The 17,656-nt window shown below is 44.2% G+C and overlaps 1 protein-coding gene and 1 pseudogene across 2 annotated transcripts; both read right to left on the bottom strand.

Moving 5' to 3' along the window:
- Positions 1 to 683: 683 nt before the first annotated feature.
- On the bottom strand, positions 684 to 7,601 carry LOC311373145 (alkylglycerol monooxygenase-like; the record flags this gene model as incomplete). The annotated part of the gene is made up of 4 exons (XM_084489983.1): positions 684 to 759; positions 3,259 to 3,410; positions 4,141 to 4,271; positions 7,425 to 7,601. Coding segments are annotated over 4 exons (536 nt in total), but the record flags the coding sequence as incomplete, so codon positions are not given.
- Positions 7,602 to 8,503: 902 nt separating this feature from the next.
- On the bottom strand, positions 8,504 to 14,359 carry LOC311373144 (homeobox protein MOX-2 pseudogene; annotated as a pseudogene). Its single transcript, XR_014684259.1, has 3 exons — positions 14,254 to 14,359; positions 12,629 to 12,801; positions 8,504 to 9,340 (listed from the first exon to the last, which is right to left on the bottom strand). The product of XR_014684259.1 is annotated as a homeobox protein MOX-2 pseudogene (transcript).
- Positions 14,360 to 17,656: the final 3,297 nt, after the last annotated feature.

The raw sequence follows: 17,656 nt of genomic DNA, 5'->3' as shown, positions 1-17,656 counted from the left end.
TATATATATATAAATATATATAAAAAGCCTGGGGCTGCCCAGAATAGTGATGTCTTCTCAATAAAGATGGCATCAGCAGAGACAAATGGCAGTTTTTCAAACCACTTTCCACACAATTAAGAGGAGAAGTCCTTTCAAGTAGAACACACGGGAAGCAGCGCTTTGGAGGAATAAAGTCATAAAGGGGTTCAGATTGAAAATGATATTTTACAGTCCAGCTTATAGAGGCTCTCCTATTTCCCAACAGAGGGTGACACTTTTGGCCTCTTTTACTGCCTTCTATTGAACAAAATGTTCCCTTTTTTAATATGCATTGTGCAGATTTATAGCTCTGATTTTTTAGAGCACACTGGAATCATAGAAAGTATCATTTCAGTGATCTATTCAGGCCCCAATTGACCAAACTGTAAAGAAGATATATATTTTGAGAAATATGTGCGCAAAGGCATGGACCCTGTTCAACAAGGAGGAGTCCCTGCAAGCAAATCAGGCAAGAATCGTATCATTACATGACAGAATATATTTTATCACTAAAATTCCACCGGGAGCTCCACCACCGCCACCGTCTGCCCGCTCCAGAAGCGGAGCACGTCTCAGACGGGACAGGGACGACCCCAGACGACTTGGCCCGAGCCCCGCTTCTCGTGTGAGTTCAGGTTCCTGGTAAACCGAGATGACCTCACCCCAGCGCCGGGGAGCGTCTGGTGAGCAGCGCAGGACCGTGCCTGGCCCGAGGGCTGTGGTCAGCGGGCGGCTTTCCTTTGGTAACACGGGAGGAAAAGCTTACATCCACAGCGAGCTCCTTGCGGCCTCCCGGCACCAAACCATTATCTGGAACCCCACAATGTTCCATAATAACTAGGCTGCCGTGCAAGCGGCAGGGCAATGGAGGAGGTGGAAAAAAATGATTTTTTAGAATGGATTTCAAACGCATTTCAGAACGCCACGGTGGTTCAAAAATAAAATTGAGACCGTCTAGGCGAAAAAGCGCAGATATATGAAAATGCCACGACATGTTGGACGCTTGTAGAACAAATGCCAGCCGCTTGCTTTGAGGCATGTATCATTTACTTTGGATCGGACATAATGCGATTCAACAGAATCCGATGGCAGTTGGGCTTTTGTATTTAACCAATTCAGTCCCAACACAGCCGAGCAGCCCCATCGAGCGCATTAGGGTTTGACAGGTCATTAAGCGCTGCTTAAACAGCACATCGTTCAGGATAATGACAAAGTCTGGACGTTTCTTAATGTGCTTTATTGCCTTCGAGGAAAGGCAATCTTTGAGCCGAGGTATGCAGGGTAATTTTCCGTCACAAAGTACGACGGTTGGCTCTGGACCATACTAAAACAGCCTCTGTTTATCCAGATTCAAGTATCAACACAGAGCACAGCGGGCATTGGACCAAAACCATTTGGACGGTATGTGTGAAGTCAAATGAAGGCAAAGACACAAACGAGCATCGCTCCATAAGCAGGCAAATAAATACCCTTCAGCCCCTCCTCCCTGGTGAAGTATCAGTGTCTTGCCGGCCTCTGCCTCGCACATCAACAAATCAACAGTGATTCAAAGAAAAAGAAGCGGGGATTCAGCCCAGAGTGCTTAAAAACAAATCGAGCTGGAGCTGAGACAGCGTTGTCTTATTCCCATCCGACCCGGCCTTTTGTTACATCCATTTATCTTTTGTCGGGGAGGGAGGAGAGGTATAGGTAGTAAGAGAAGCTTAAAGAAGACCTATCAGTATTTACAGGCCATGGATCTGACAGACCCCGGGACTGGGACCCCCATCGCCCCCCCCTCCCCCCTCCCCCCCAGAACTCTGGGGACACAGCTCAACATCTGCACAGTACCAAAGCAGCTGGATGTAACTCAGGAATAATTGCTTCCTGCAGAAAAATATGATGTGTGCGCTCTCCTCACAGGTCCTCCTCCCTGCGAGGGGGACAAGCGTCCCCCAAGGTCCCAGCGTCATTCGTCACGCGCTCTTTGTACTCGTGGTTGATTTAGCCTTACGACGGTGGAACACGAAGCGTTCAGGGATTCTCTGTACGTTAACTGCCACTTATGGGAGGGATTTTTATAGACGATATCTTAGTATTCGATCAACGGTATAAGCAGGGGTTGTGTAAAAAGATATTTCCTGGAGCTCTTTGTTGAACAAATGTAGAACAAATTGCTGGCTTGGCCGTGTCCGAATCCTCAGTGACAGACAAGGAGGGAAATGAGAGGAGATTGTGTTCATGTGTGTGTTTGTCCATACGTACAGCCTGTCAGTTACAGTTTGGGAAACTTTCTAAAATGTTGAATCGACAACAACAGGGAAATTAGCCCAAAGTCCAATCCTCTTATGCACTTCCAATTCTTATATATATAGCCAAAACTTTGACGTTTTAGTGACATTATTACAACACTGGACAGTTCCTATGGCAAATTTTTGAGCCACTGTTAACATAGAACATTTGAAAATAACGATGACCGCGTTATTCCCAGGATCCTGTTAAAACCCCATTCCAACTGCCCGTCTTTAAATGTTATTAAAGAAAGGAAGACAAAATCATCCTCTCCTTCCTCTACTTGTGTTGCGGAGGCTTCTCCTCTGACAGAACCCCGAAGGTCGGCCGTCCACGCTCGCCATGATCCACTGTATGGCGTCAGCTTGAGTGTGTTGGTCCAGTTTCCACTCTGCTGCTCGTATATGCTCTGCCATCATCTTTTGATCCTCACTTGCGCGTTTTATAGGCAATTTTGTGGAGAGATCACCACTCTAAAATTCACATACCGGAAAATCTGTGTCCACAACGGCCCGCGTTATATCCAAATTTGCGGAATTGTTGAACTGGGTTATATCGCGGTTCAAGTGTATACTGTATATATATATATATATATATAAACATTAAAAAAAATTTGCTGCCAGGTACCCCTTTCAAGCACAATAGGATGGTATTAATATAATATTCAATATTTGATACAATTAATTTGTCATATGAAAACAGCTACAGGCTCAAACATGCACCAAGTTGTACACCTTATTAGTATGAACAGTAGGTGGCTCAGGTGGGTTTCAGCTAGAATACGCCAGTGGTAGCTTGCTGCATGCGAAAGGCGATTGCATAACAGGTTAATGTGTGAGAGAGCAGACTTTGTTTAATGCTTCACCGTGGAATAATGTAATGCACATGCGCAGATGGCTGCAGAACAATGACCGGGAAGAGTGCTTTTGCTTGTGATTCTGAAAATTAAAAGTGTGGGTATGGTACCGTGGGAGGAGCGGTGGACCCAGTAGTAGCCGAAGTCTACGGCCAGGAAGGCCAGCCACCAGGTCCAGGGAGAGTCCCAGGGCAGCGCCACCAGGTGGAAGTGCTTCCACACAAACATGTAGCTCGTCAGCTCCATACCCCTCATGAACAACCTGAAACATGACATTCAACACTGTATTTTCACCTTTATTGTAAAGTAATTGACCAATCTCTGCTTCTAATACATTTGTCGAACACCCTGTTTTCCTTCTTCAAAAGGTGCAGTCTGTAGGATCTGGTGGCGTCCTGCGGTGAGACGGCAGGTTACAGATCGGTTGTAATCTGCAACCTCACGGGCCAAACTGGATGTTGTTTTTAGCTTTAGATGTTATCTTATCTTGCTGGACACGAGTTTGCAATTCCACAAGAGAACCTTCCTGTGAACCTTCACCTGGGCAACTGTGCCCCTGTAACCTCAGGTTATCACCTGGAGCCTCATAAACAGTTATGAAACTGTTGTGAAACTGTGCACCAGGGATGAAGAGTGGATACATTTTATTTAAATGTATCTTCTCCCGAGCTGCACATTGGATCATCACCCGTTACCACTCACCTGTCTACCATTTACATTTGTTTCAAGATCAATACAAATAAATCAATATACATGTAATATGTACTATATTGTTACCAATTATTGCAATGAAACCTTGCATCTATAAACCTCTGCCTTTTCACTTCTTGCTTTTCTTATATTGGGTTGAAAGATTCTCCCCCTACATTTAGATATGCTTCTTAAAGCTTATTTATATAGGCTTATGTTTATTCACTGTAAAAGTATGACGATAAAGCTGTAAAATCTAGCTTCTCCTAGCTTCTGTGGTCTGTGGTGTGTAGTGGACTCACGATGGCAGCCGGGAGATTATTCCGGCGAATATAGACGTGATGCCGTCGCTGATGGAGGCGATGGGCTTTCCCATCTTAATCCATCCCACCACCAGCTCCAGCAATATCAGGGAGATGAAGAACGGTGAGGCCTGGACACACACACACACACACACACACACACACACACACACACACACACACACACACACACACACACACACACACACACACACACACACACACACACACACACACACACACACACACACACTTGAATTATGACTTCATGTAGTTAGAAAAACAGATATAACGTAACATAACATTTTAAGGAGTGCTGTTGCCGAACATTGTGTTTGGAACGTGAACTGAGGATATTCTGCTAAAATAGCAAGGCTGCCCTCCTCTGCACCACCCATTGCTGTGCAGGGAAGACTAGAGGAGAGTTTCTGTCTAACTTGTCTGTTCTTCCTACTTTCATGTACCTGCACCATAATAGCACTGGAGGAACCAACACTTTAACTTGACAGCCATGACATCCAATCCAGTGACAGCCTGAGGGCAGCTGTCTCACCTAATATACCGGCTGGACTTGCCACTGAAGCACAAAAAGTTACATTTGGTCGCTCCGCCTAGGGGCCTCTCTATCATTCAAATTAAACATTGAACAACCAAATATTTTAATCAATCTAAAAGAAAAGAGCCGTTTGGTCTCCTTCATCTCATTACATATTTTTGTCTTCTCCTCGCATCAAGTAACCACAGACTTAAGGATCCTGCGACAGGCCTCTATATATTACCACAGGCCTCTATATACTAAGACACAGAGGTTGTTTGGGTATGCATGGAAGCCATTAGCCAGGAATGGGCTTAGCAAGCCCAGGTCATTGTGTTGACCCGCCCGAGTGTTGGACCTGCCTGACTGGTTCTCCGATGACGGAGACCCTGTGTCTCAGACCCTCCCACGACCCCCTACGGTTTATGGACTACATGTCTGCAGGTGTGTAGAGAGAGAGGGAGAAAGGGTGTGCGTTTGTCCGCGTCAGTTTATACCAATCAATGAGTGCAGATGTGTGTGTGTGTGTACACCCGCTTTATGTGCATGCACATATCAAGCTGTTGGCTGCTGCATGTGGACATGCAGTGCACATATGGTTGCATGCAGGTGTTCTGCTATATGTGTGCGGATGTATGTGTGTGTGGGTGTGTGTGCGCGTGTGTTTTTGTGTGTGCGTGTGTCTTGGGAGTGAATATACAAGCAGAGGCAGACCGCCACAAGGGATCCACGATCACACGCAAAGCCCCAACATCTGGCCACAGCGGTGGAAGGCGCAGCTAACAAACGAGTGCTGAGCGCAGGCTGTCTCTCTCCCTCCTCAAGCCTCAGAGGGAGACATTATCATGCTGAGCGCAGGCCTCAGACCTGCCCTCTGCTCCTATCCTGTCTCCTGGATACTTTTAGTTCCCCAAACCCACACCCTTGAGTTTTTAGTTAGTTTTTTATTAAGAGAAAGGTTTTGACTTTTGTTGATAGAGTTGATCCCTTTTTTTTAATCTTTGAAAGTGTTTTAGTTCAATTTGAATCCCATCTGTATGTGTCTGTGTCCTTGTTTAAAACAAATGGATTTACTTTCTTGGCCTGCTACTTTGGTTTTTGCTTGGTTAACCTAATACAATTGTTAACATGCCTTATATTTTGTTTCAATTGTATATACAACCCAATGACTCACAGAACACAAAAGGTCAGTACAATCTGTTACGTAGGCCTACTGGGTCATATAATATATGGTCTACAATATAAAAAAAAACATGAACCCATGAGTTCATGCCTACTTGGAGCTTGCTGCGGACAGTTTCTAGTGGCACCGAGGCCTAGTAGTGGCCTTTCTTCTGGACCAGGACTTCACGTTAAATAAATGGCATTTGTTGACCAGATGTCCTGTGTTTTTCCAAAACGTTTTTATAGGGTCACGGATGAGTGATGTAAGCTGAAAATATGCGCCCTCACAATGCACTTTATCACGCTGTCAGAGAAAATGTTATCATTGTATACAAATCATTGAACAGATGACAACCATGGTGAATGTACAGACTCGCTTAACTGAGTTCAGTAAAACCTTTTTGGAAAGAGAAACCCCGCCCAACAACAAGTCAATGGTGAGGTTGGATATAATGTTAGCATCATATTGAGGTCCGATATATAAAAAAAAAGACATACAGTGTCCTTTCTGCACATATTTTCCTTGACATTGATGGAAAAGGTCATGAGGTCAAGGAAAGATGTGTATAACCCCCCACCACACACAGAGCTCGCCTGACGTGATAAAACTGCAACGTCCCAGGGACAAACACTTAAAGCGCCGCTTAGATACTTTGGGCCTGTGTGTCCGAAAAGCGCTGTTTCACGCAGGCTAAATAAACATTGGAAACTAGGTGAAAATGTTTACTTTATTAGTTGGATTTGAAATTTAAAAAGGATATAGACTACCAGTCACAAAGGGGAAACAAAACGGTTGTCACATTGACCATGGTCGTTCACGCTCCTGTCTGCACTCATATGGATTGACATAGATCCTAACAAGTATGCTGCTGTGACAACATTTTTTTTTTTTTTCGTGAATAGAAGAATTGTGCTTCAGAATCGTTTTAAAAGTTACTGACGCAAGGTGGTAGTCGTGACAGCAGTAACCTTAACCGTATTGTGGGACAGCATTATCCCCTGTCCTCGTGATGGATGGTCCAGTGTAACCATGGCATGGGCCATGGCCATAGCCAGCTATGAAATAGTCACCGAGGTCAGGACCTCTGTAATTATTTCCTAATTTTTTTAAATATGATATACTATAATTAATTATAATTTTTCAGAGGGGAACCGTCAGGTCCCTCTAGGCCATCAGAGAGTGCCTAAGCAATTCTAGATATTCCAATTTTATTTTATTAATTCATTATTTTACAATCAACATCAAGCATACAGCACGTAACAAAGGATGCGTTGAAGCACCTTTCCTTAGCATGAAGAGAATTGGACCAGCTCCTATCACGGCTGCCCCAGAGACACTTCGGGGTCAGGAAGGCTCCTGTCCGGCCGCAGCCCTACAGGTGGATTTATACTACTCGGTATCTACGTAGGCCTACAGCATGTTTTGCTGTTGATAGGCCTCTTACCAGCCAGCTTCCAATGTACCTGTGGTCCGCCCCGTCAGACGTGGGGACCCTGGGGTCTACCTGTAGTCCGCCGCGTGAGACGTCGGGACCCTGGGGTCTACCTGTAGTCCGCCCCGTGCTAATTTGCTGAGCACACAGACCTGCAGAGCCCAGATTGCGCCGCCGCTGCTGTGCTGTGTTGTGGTGGGCGGGGGTCTACCCACCTGGCTCGTGTACTTCGGGACCTCCTCGACATGTTGGAAAGATGACTCGTTAGGTGTGACCATGTAAAACATAGAACGGAGCCCCGCCAGGGAGATGTCCCTCATCTCGTCCATAGCCCCAGCGCCTTTTCTTGCACTTTGGGTCCAGCAAAGGCCAGGTGAACTAAAAAACGATTCAAGGGAATCACAGGGTCTTAGCCAGTTGTCGTTTCACTGCAGCAGTGCAGTCAAAACGGGTGCTAAATTAAGACGCACAGTAAAGCGATCCTAAAATAACGACTGCATAACAGACGAGTGACAATTCAGGAGCCAAGACACTTAACTTGCTGGTATTAGGGGGAAGTTCTAGAGCTGTCATCACGACGGACAATCACACCTTTCTCCTTTTCTCTCGCGAGATAATAGTTCGTAAGTCTGGCGAACACGATGCAGTACAACAATAACAGTGTAAATGTGTGTGCAGTGTAAATATAAGTTAACACTGTACAAAACAGTTTTCTAAATGTCTATCTACCTGTGACTGCTGTTTAACCGATACAGACACATATGAGGACATAAGAGATTTAAGTGGACTAATGTGAGCACCTTTCGGGGTGGGGGGGAGGGGGGGGTCTCCTACAAATTTGAATGCATAATCACTGCGTGGTGAAACTGGATACCGAGCCGCAAAATTATTTTCAACTTCAAATTTGTAACATAATATGATGCTTTGTGGGTTCTCTGGCGGAGTCTTGGCAGAAGCCCTGACCCTGCCCAGAGGGAAGGAGGTGAATTGAGCACGCACCCCATCGTGCGCTTTCTTCAGTCGAGTCAGTAATGTTTAATTCATTCGCGGCACATGCATACATTTAGGGCTGGATTCCCATGGAGACAGCTGGATTGACAGATGGACAGATGTGTGGCTAGGGGGGAAGTATGGTGAAAGTATATTCAAATAAATATGTAAAGGCTATAATTAAGTATTTAAACGCTGGTTCCCATTTATTTGCTCTTATTTGCAGTATCTCCATGCCAAAATGACTGTCAGGGATTATTACTTGATGAGTTGAATAATGTTAGCAAAGAAAAACTTGTTACATACCCAATGTAGGCCAATTCTTTTTTTTTTTTTTTTTTACAAATTTGATCTCCTGGCACTGGGTTTAATTAGTTAGTCAATTAAGGTTTAGTTACATTACATACAATAGAAACCAAATGAGGCAACGTTTAACAGCGCAATCAAATAGCCACAGCCTATCTATCCTCCCAGCGTAATACACACACAGACAGTTATCATTAAGAACTATTTTCACTCCATTTGGTTTTCAACAATATAAAAGCATTTTAATATTTAAAATATCAATATTGCTTTGGTGTTTGTCATTGAGTATTTGCTTAGCATTTGTCAAAGAACTGTGTTGAAGCTATAAACCAGCTACAAACTAGCACTTAGGAGCAGTTGAATGTTCACTGCACCATTGAAATAAGTAAAAACACATTATTATCCCTTTGTACATATTGTACATTTATTTTGCATCGCTGTACTCTTTATGACGATGGCAAATCAGCAAACAGCAGTCCTTTTCAGGACAGTCCTGAGGCAAGGAGGGCGGGGCCTCTATCCGGAGGCGCGGCCTATTTCTTTCTGACCATCACAAGTGAGCATGCTCAGAACTCTGGTCACTGTCGTGACTGTCCTCCTCATTGGCTAAGGAGTCCGTGGAGTGGTGGAGGGCCGCGATGCCAGAGAACTCCGAGGGCAGCAGAGTGCCCTTTTTCACATTGACCAGTTCTTTCTCCCGGGCCAGCGCCCCCTGCTGGCCTCCTTTCACCCGCTTCCACTTCATCCTCCTGTTCTGGAACCAGACCTTCACCTACAGGGGTCACACAGTCAGAGGCATCAGACACACTGCTTTTTGGTTTCGGCTTTTGAGGCGAGAGCAAACCACACATTTTGACAGTTGAGTATTTTGGAAAAATAGTCCAGCAGAAATACTGGGCAGAGAAAGCGACGGGCCTAGCATTCGCTCACTCATTACTTCCAACAAATTTTTGGCATTTATTACCATGGCAATTACGTGATGATGTACGGTCCCATCTGCTGCCTGGCGTCTACCACATTTTTCCCTGACTCTGCAACTTTGGGCCATATTTACATTGCCCAGACTGATGATTAAGCTGTTGCCTAAAACAGTTTACACGGTCAGGAGCCAAATCTCTCCCAAGTGTCGGCACTGGGCTTGGGAGGAAGGAGGGGGGGGGGTTAGGTACTCGCTCACTCCTTAACTGTTGGGCGAGTTTATTTTTGGGGCGTCGTCATTCCGAAGGGGGGCCCCCCTGGGTCACATGGTCAGGAAGTCGGTTGACAGCACAAATGTTTGTCCTATACGTCCAAAATGTTTCCCCCATAAAGTGTCACGTCAGTTTCTCTGCTCGCTGTGAGGGCTTTTCAGGGAGCTCCAGACAGGGGGTGGAAGTGACCACAATTTGATTAGCCGGGTGTTTTCCTTGGCTCATTACACACTGCCTGACTTCACTGTGTCGTGTAACCCTTGCACTTTAGGCCATGGTACTGGATTTGATCATCCAGAAGAGTGCCTGCTCTCACAGCGAGTCGAATTCAGTGTGCACTGGTCGGACCTTCCCTCCCACCTAGATACACAACTCCCCCCAACCGCGCGTCACCATGACAGTCAGCCCACGCCACCACTCTCAACATTTTTCCTACATTACTGTAGGTTTCAACGACGATCAGGGACAGCTGAAGCCCCTCTCCCTCTCCACCCACCACAGCACCCTCCAAGGCTTGACGAAGGTGTTCTAAGAAAGTGCGCTCATGTTTATTTATATATCTTATCTCTCTTATCATCGTTACACTTCTGGGAACTTTATAGGCCTGCAAACACAGAGCATCTTCATGCCTGGCCTGAGCCCTTAGAAAGGGCTAATTGAAAGGGAGGAGAAAATAACAAAATACGTTGTTGCTGGAGGCAGCAACATACCAAGAAAAGACAGTGAAACAACTATTTCTTTCACTTACAAACACTCAATACAAAACCCGGCTCTTACAATGCTTCCTTGATCTTTCTAGTCCAAATTCACCATCTGATCCAGATTGGTGATCTGTTTAAAATGTAACTACCATTGTGTTTGATATTGATTGCTTAGTCAATACAATTATGTAAAGAAGAGATCATAAAACACACCTTCAGGCCCTGCTCTTTGGCCATTTACAGGCTGCTATGACATGTCGCTTGCTCAGTGACAAAGTACAAAGACATTGGGCCTTCTGTCAATGCATGACATTTTCAACAATTGGTGTTAAGAAAGGGAATTAAACTTGCATCCTCATCAGGAGATCCTGATAAAATCTATTGAATATTAATTTGATTTGCACATTAAATCTGAGTATGAGTTTATTTATCATACAAAAAGGTGATTATTACCATAATATTTTTTTTCCAGACTTTACCATATCCATTTAGACATAGTGTTCTGTCCCATTTCCCCCCTTGTTGGTACTTGTTGATATTCGTCCAATGGTGAGGATTCAGGGATATTTAGATGGCTGTGGCCTACATTGGGCTGTTTTCTTTGGTAGGTTGTTTTGGAATGAGGCTGGAGCTGGCAAGAGACGCCGCGCAGTTACAGTTCTGAAGCGTTTGTATCATTACTTTGAGCGTTTACATATTTTCCTTAGAACATTATGCAAGCCGTAATCGTATGCCTTATTTTCATTTAGTTGGATGCATCTAAACAATTGTGGTTTGACTTTTCGTTTGCTTGTTTCTAGGTGGAAGTTTATTATCCCATTTGCTTGCATCACACTTGTACACAAACACGCTTAAATCGTCATTCATCTGCTGCTATTAACCCGCTTGGACTTCCAAATAAGTTTGAGCCTCCTCCCCCACTAACAACTGAGTCGTGAGTACATACTATAATGTACCAGCCACTGTTTGATATAGACATTGGTTCACTTAGCTTCAGAAGTCTATTTGATACCTTTGGATCTACATATCCTGTATGTAGCCCTTAACTATTGAACGCAGTTGGAGGATAAACAACACTGTGCAATCTCTTTCAAACCAAAGGATTGAACTGAGAAATGGCCTCTAAGGGACACCATTGGTTGATCTGGGTGGCTAACAGCAAGATATACGAATCATTAGTTTGGACAAGCTGTGGGAGTTCCTTCATAAACATGTAAACATTACATTGTAGCCTCGTGTTCCAGCGCAAAGGTGACTCTTTAATCATGATTAACAATGATCAATGGCCGGGCGGGGACTATGACGTGAGGTTTCCCCACATGAAGTTTGTCAGGAGAACAACAAACTGGGTGTCACTTCCTTCCTCCCCTGCTTACCTCCTGTTATTTGCTTGACGTGCCAGCTTTAGTACAGTCCCTGGCTGGGCTTCCAGACACCAATACTGCTGTTAAGGAGGAGTTGAGCAAGAGAGGGAGGAAGTGTGTTGCCAGAACTTCCTCTAAATATTCCCCCCCCCCCCAACCCCTCTCCCCCTGCCTCGACTGTGGGCCGCCTGGAAGAATCGACCCAAACATCTGGAATAGGATAGTCCACCCACCCAGTCCACCCCCCCCCCCCTGCCCCTCCTCCCCCTGCCCCCTCCGCCTTCGCACACAGCTGGGGAACAATCGCTCACGCACAAAAGTTACGAAAACACAGTAGCGCTGAGAACCGTCTTCTCGAAAACGTCTCAAAGCTGCTTTAAGTTTCACAACACCAGCGTTTCGAGTGCTGGACCGCCCTGGGGGGGGGGGGGGGGGGGGGGCAGAATAGTCTAGTGGTTAGGTTGTTGGGACTCCCTGCCAAAGGGTTCAGGGTTCGAACCCCGCTTTGGTTCCAGTCTACCTGTAGGCGTCGTTGAGAGAGATTTGGATAAAAGCATCTGACAGATTAACAGATGTGTGGCTGGGGGGGCGGGGAGTATATACAGTATATATATATATATATATATATATATATATATATGTATATATGTATATGTATATATATATATATATATATAAAACTGTAATTAATTGTTCCAATTTATTTGCTCAAGGCCAAATTTGATCCACGTCCCCATGATGGTTTCATTGTGAATATAGGTAGACAGTGTCCGTTTCAGACGGACAGACAGACAGATGTAAGTACCTGTCTCTCGGTGAGGTCGAGGTTCACAGCGATCTCGTATCTCCTCAGCCGGGTCAGGTAGTTGTGGTGGGCGAACTCGGCCTCCAGCTCGCGAATCTGCTCCTTGGTGAATGCCGTCCGCTCCTTCCTGGGTTTACTGCTCACATCTGACTTGTAGTTCCCGTCTTGAGACTCTGGAATAAAACACCCACACACACATCCCCGGCTCGGTCAGTCAGAGCAGATTTATATGCAATAGAGTAGAGACTTATATATAAAAAAAAGTGGGTTTAGAAGTAAGGCCTGTGTGAGGGCAGGTGCAAATCAGTCAAGGAGATAAAGAAAAAATAAAAACAAAGGCATAAGGAAATTAAAATAAACTGCCAATCATATTTTACTGTTGGCCATTGTTTATGAACACCTGAAGCTGGTGGGCGTCCCTCAGGAGCGGCTCCAGACAGAAGCACATGTGTGTTTGAGTGCAGCTGTGCTCTCGCAATAGACTGGCGTTGGTCATTTGCAATATTGAGGTAATTTCTTTCAGGTGTGAAGGGGTGGCTGCTGTACACTCCACAGCCTGATACATGGAACAGAATGGCCATGTTTAACATATACTACACTCTGTGTTCAGTTACTTATGCACTTGTTTTAACTTGTTGTTATAACTTTCGTTTGAACAAGTTATTTGCAAGTTATTTGCATTTCTTAATTATAACTAAGTGGCCAACTCTATTTTTTGTCTGTCTATGGAAGGTCTCAAGTTAGCTTCAGAATGAAATCAGAAAAAGGCAAAAGAACAGCATCCAAAAATAAATGAAAGCCACTGAAAACGATTACAAACAACATGAAACAGACTGGCTAAGCCATAGATTATATGCCAAAGAAGGCCCAATAGACAAGAGTGCTGAATAAAGTCTCCCAAACTTATCGATTTGAGATGGTTAAATGGTTCTTTGTTCCCTTATACGACAATGGATAACATGCAAAAATGAAACATACGCTTTTCTTTTGTCATACCCTATTCTTTTATTCCAGGTTTTTCCACAACCTCACAGAGAGAGAAAGTGCACATATTTTATTCGGTTGTCTAAACTTTCCTATTGTGAGGAGGCTTGCTCTGTGGTTGTTTTTATTTCCCCCTGTCGGACAAGCCGTGGCTGCACAGAGACGCACTTGAAAGCGGGCCTTGATTGCATGCTAATTCACATGCGGTGCTGTTCTGTAGCGTGTGTTAATCCAGCAGGCCTGTGTCAAACTAAACTGTAAATAGCGCTAGGAGCTCAGCGCCAGACTCACAAGCCCCACCAGACCCCAGACCGCGCCAACACAGACAGCACAAGAAAACCCGACCGCCCTCCCTTAAACGACAAGAATTACCCACAACAAAAAGCACTTTGAGGACCGAAGTCATTGTACTTTTATGTATTTGTTAGTTATATTGCCCTCCTCCTCTTTCTTGACGAGTATGTCCCTTTTAGTCTCCAGCCATCTGAAGTTATCTACAAAGCTGTAAAGTTGAACTGTTACTTGAATCCTATACTGTAATACGTAGTTGAAACATGAAGTGTATAGGAATACACATGCAGAGAAATTCCCACATGTGATTTACAGGAGAAGCCCAGAACTGGAGCTGATCGTTGCTTGACCGGCGCCTTCGTACGTGTCGGGCCAGGACAGAGAGGGGGAGAGGAGCTGATTGGGGCGGGGGCTCGGAGGGCTTTTACTTGGCTTTTCCCTGGTAAACACAGACATTGTGTAAGAAGAAGCAGAAGAAGAAGAAGAAAAGAATAACAGGAACAGCTGCCCCAGACCAGTGGGTTGTTGGGAGTTTAGAAAAGGAGGGGCAGGTTTTTTTTTTTCTTTTACGAGGGCCACCGCACCGCAGCAATTAGGTCCTCGCCATGACTTTCATCTGTCCACAAAAACAGACGAGTGTAATGAGAGAACTTCAATTCATGCGTCGGGAGAGGACAGGTCACGCTCGGTTCAGAACAGGGCCCGTCTAAAATAACATTTAAAAAATAATAATTGCCTAATCCGTACAGGAAAATTATTATTTTTATACATTTTTAGGTGAAATACATGTTGTTTGTTATTTTAATTGATTGTGGTTAGAAGTGACTTACTTGGCATTTACAAGCATGCCAATAAAGGCACCACTAAGCTGTATTGTTGCAAAACCCCTTTCAGAAAATGTGGCTCCCAGTGAGAAGCTATCTCTGCTTTGTTTTTTCTCTTGTTTTATACTTTTCTAAAATAGTCTGTTTGACAAAATGAGATTCAAGGCTTTGTGTCTCGTTTTGTCAAACTTTATTGTTTTGCACACAACAAAAGCTGGAACTTAAAAGGAAAAACAAACCACACCCTTGTAATGTGTGCAATTCAACGAGATGACTCAATTTGCGCTAGTGAGAACTAAATTAGCCCAACTGACAAAATGATATGATTGGGAGGCTGAGAATAAACGCAGAGATCCAACACAGACATCCAGACAACCACAACTTCAACACAAGCTTCGGAAGCAAAGTCTGCCATATCCTTCTCTAAAGAAACAAATTCAAATCCAACTACGACAGTTCAGTCAAAAGGGAGGTTTAGCATGAAGATTAGCTCTTGTCTGTGTATATATTATTTATATATATGTTATTTATTTTATTTTTATCTGCTGCCACATCTCAGGGGATCCTTCCTCAGGTTTCCAGTCCAGATGTTGAAACCAGATCGGGGGTCGTTCAGACAGCACTGGCAGCCGTGTGATATTTAGACAGCTGATTGAGTCAGCAGGCCGAGCGGCCGCGGCTAATCAACGTGATTGGTGTTAGCTTGACGAGAATGCGCCATGCGCATAATGAGAATGCCCCGACTATCAAGCAGTGGAAGGGGTAATGCGGGATAGCTTAGGGGGCCCGCAGGGGCCGGGATCCGATAGATTTGACGAAGGGGAAGAGGAAATAGAAGATGTTGTGTTGGGTTTGGGCCTTAATTATACTGCAGCAGCGGCCTGTCTCACATGTGGTCTGACTGGATGACTTAGGACAAACAAAATGGTCGGCCTCAGAACCGAAGCATTTGCATTCCGGAAGAAACTGTCATGCGAGAGGATTTCGCTCATATTTCTGCAATACACGCTCCGCAGTATCATTATAGGACAGCTATTTCATTTTTTGGAGTCCAGAGTGGCCATGTTTCTGGGAGTGTGGTAAGTGAAGGAGCCGTGGTGTAAATGTTGTGACAGTTGCAGGCCAGCCTCTCCCCACTGAACATCACTCCACCGTAACAATGATGTCACATCACAAGGTGTCCCCACTGTCATAACAATCCGTCACAGTCAGCTGAGAGCCAAACCGCCATGATTATTGTTATATTCATCATTACACCATACGTATCCTCAAAGAGGCTCCTGTCCAAAGGGTTAGAGGGGCTTTGCCCGGAGGAAACAACCTGCATCCTGCGTGAAAACAAGCCTAAAGGCTGCGGAAACAGAGTGAGCCCTGTGGCCTGGACACCCTGGGTACGCTCCCAGTGTTGTGTCCACACCTCAGGCCAGGTACCGTGCACACACAGAGAGACCTCCACACAGGGTCACTGTTTGATTTATCCTGTGAAGGGAGAGGCGGCGTTCAGCATGTTCCCCCAGACAGACAGTCCATGTCGTTCTTAGAAAACGGAGAACTATCTAGGTATATCACGTTGCGGTTCTAGTCTCACCCTGACCGGGCCCTATAGAGCTGGTCATAGTAATTATGGTGTGTAGCTCCCGCTATCAGGTGTGTGTCTAGAAAATACGATATTTTTAGTTAGTTAGTTTTATCATTTCTAACTTGTTTTCTGCTACATTTATTTATTTACTTGTTTTCTTTCTTTCTGTGAAACCATGCAGACTTTCTATTCTTTATCTTCAACAAATATTGATGTGTTATTTATTTGTGTATTTAGATATAATAGGTAAGGTAATATATAATATATTTATCCAATTTATCCAATAATTATTCTGGAACTTAAATAATATATTGCATTGTGCACAGTACAGAAATAACATTGTTGTTTACAATGTACAAGCTTATAAGAAAACTTCATTGCTGAAATAATGGCCTATAAACCAATAGCCTCTACACTTTTAAAAGTGCTAAAAACTTAATTAAAATGAACTGGCCATTTTTTTTCTAGAACCTAGGAGATTTGAATTGAAACAATTTCATTGTAATTATTCTTAAGTCCCTGATATATTATTTATGTAAGTTATAAACAACAGCCCTGAAAAATAAAGTTGTTTTTATGTTAAATACAATAAAACAAATGACTTTGAACTTGACACTGATACTGTGAATCCATTTCCCTCTGACACTGTCAGCACTAGAGAATAATTTATTAAAGCTGACTATGCACATCGGTCAATATCAAGCTTTTTTATTTTATTTCCATTTCTTTATTTCTGCCTTCATGAAATCATTTATGATACACATATGCTCTGAGGTTGGGACAAATCCTTTAATAAATCGCAGCTAAAATCGTAATCTTCCTGGGTGTTTAGTGTAATGTGCGGCGCCGGTTCTGTCTTTTACAATCCATGACATTAATTCTTTACAGTGTGTCTCATTTTCTGCCCTCCCAAACCAGCCCTGAAAATGTACCAGATGTGATTTTAAAATAAAACATGCCCTCCCAGAGCTCTCTCCATGCCCTGCCTGACTTATGCTAACTGCTTTTTTTCCACATCTGCCAACACCTCCAAAGTCCTTTGGAGACAATACTGTGCCATGAACGGCTAGTCTCTGTCGTAATGTGTTGCTGAAAGATTAAGAGTGATGAGCGCGGGTCACCGGGGGCCGTAGGGGCCGCGGTTGCTCTGGCGCTCCCCCCTCATTTATGTGACAGTGTTTGTACAAGAGTGAACGTTGAAACAATGAGTTGGCTAAAACAATGGCATTGATTTCAAACGCCTCATAATAAATGTGATGGATGTCTACTGTGGTTAGGACGGCATAGACTCCTTCATAAAACACTGTTCAAAGCGTCTCACTTTACCTCCATTTAATCCTCCTGACCAAA

The sequence above is a fragment of the Micromesistius poutassou genome (genome assembly GCF_964030765.1).
Source record: "Micromesistius poutassou genome assembly, contig: SCAFFOLD_5130, whole genome shotgun sequence".
In the NCBI taxonomy this organism is placed as follows: Eukaryota; Metazoa; Chordata; class Actinopteri; order Gadiformes; family Gadidae; genus Micromesistius; species Micromesistius poutassou.
This window is presented reverse-complemented; position numbering and strand designations above follow the sequence as displayed.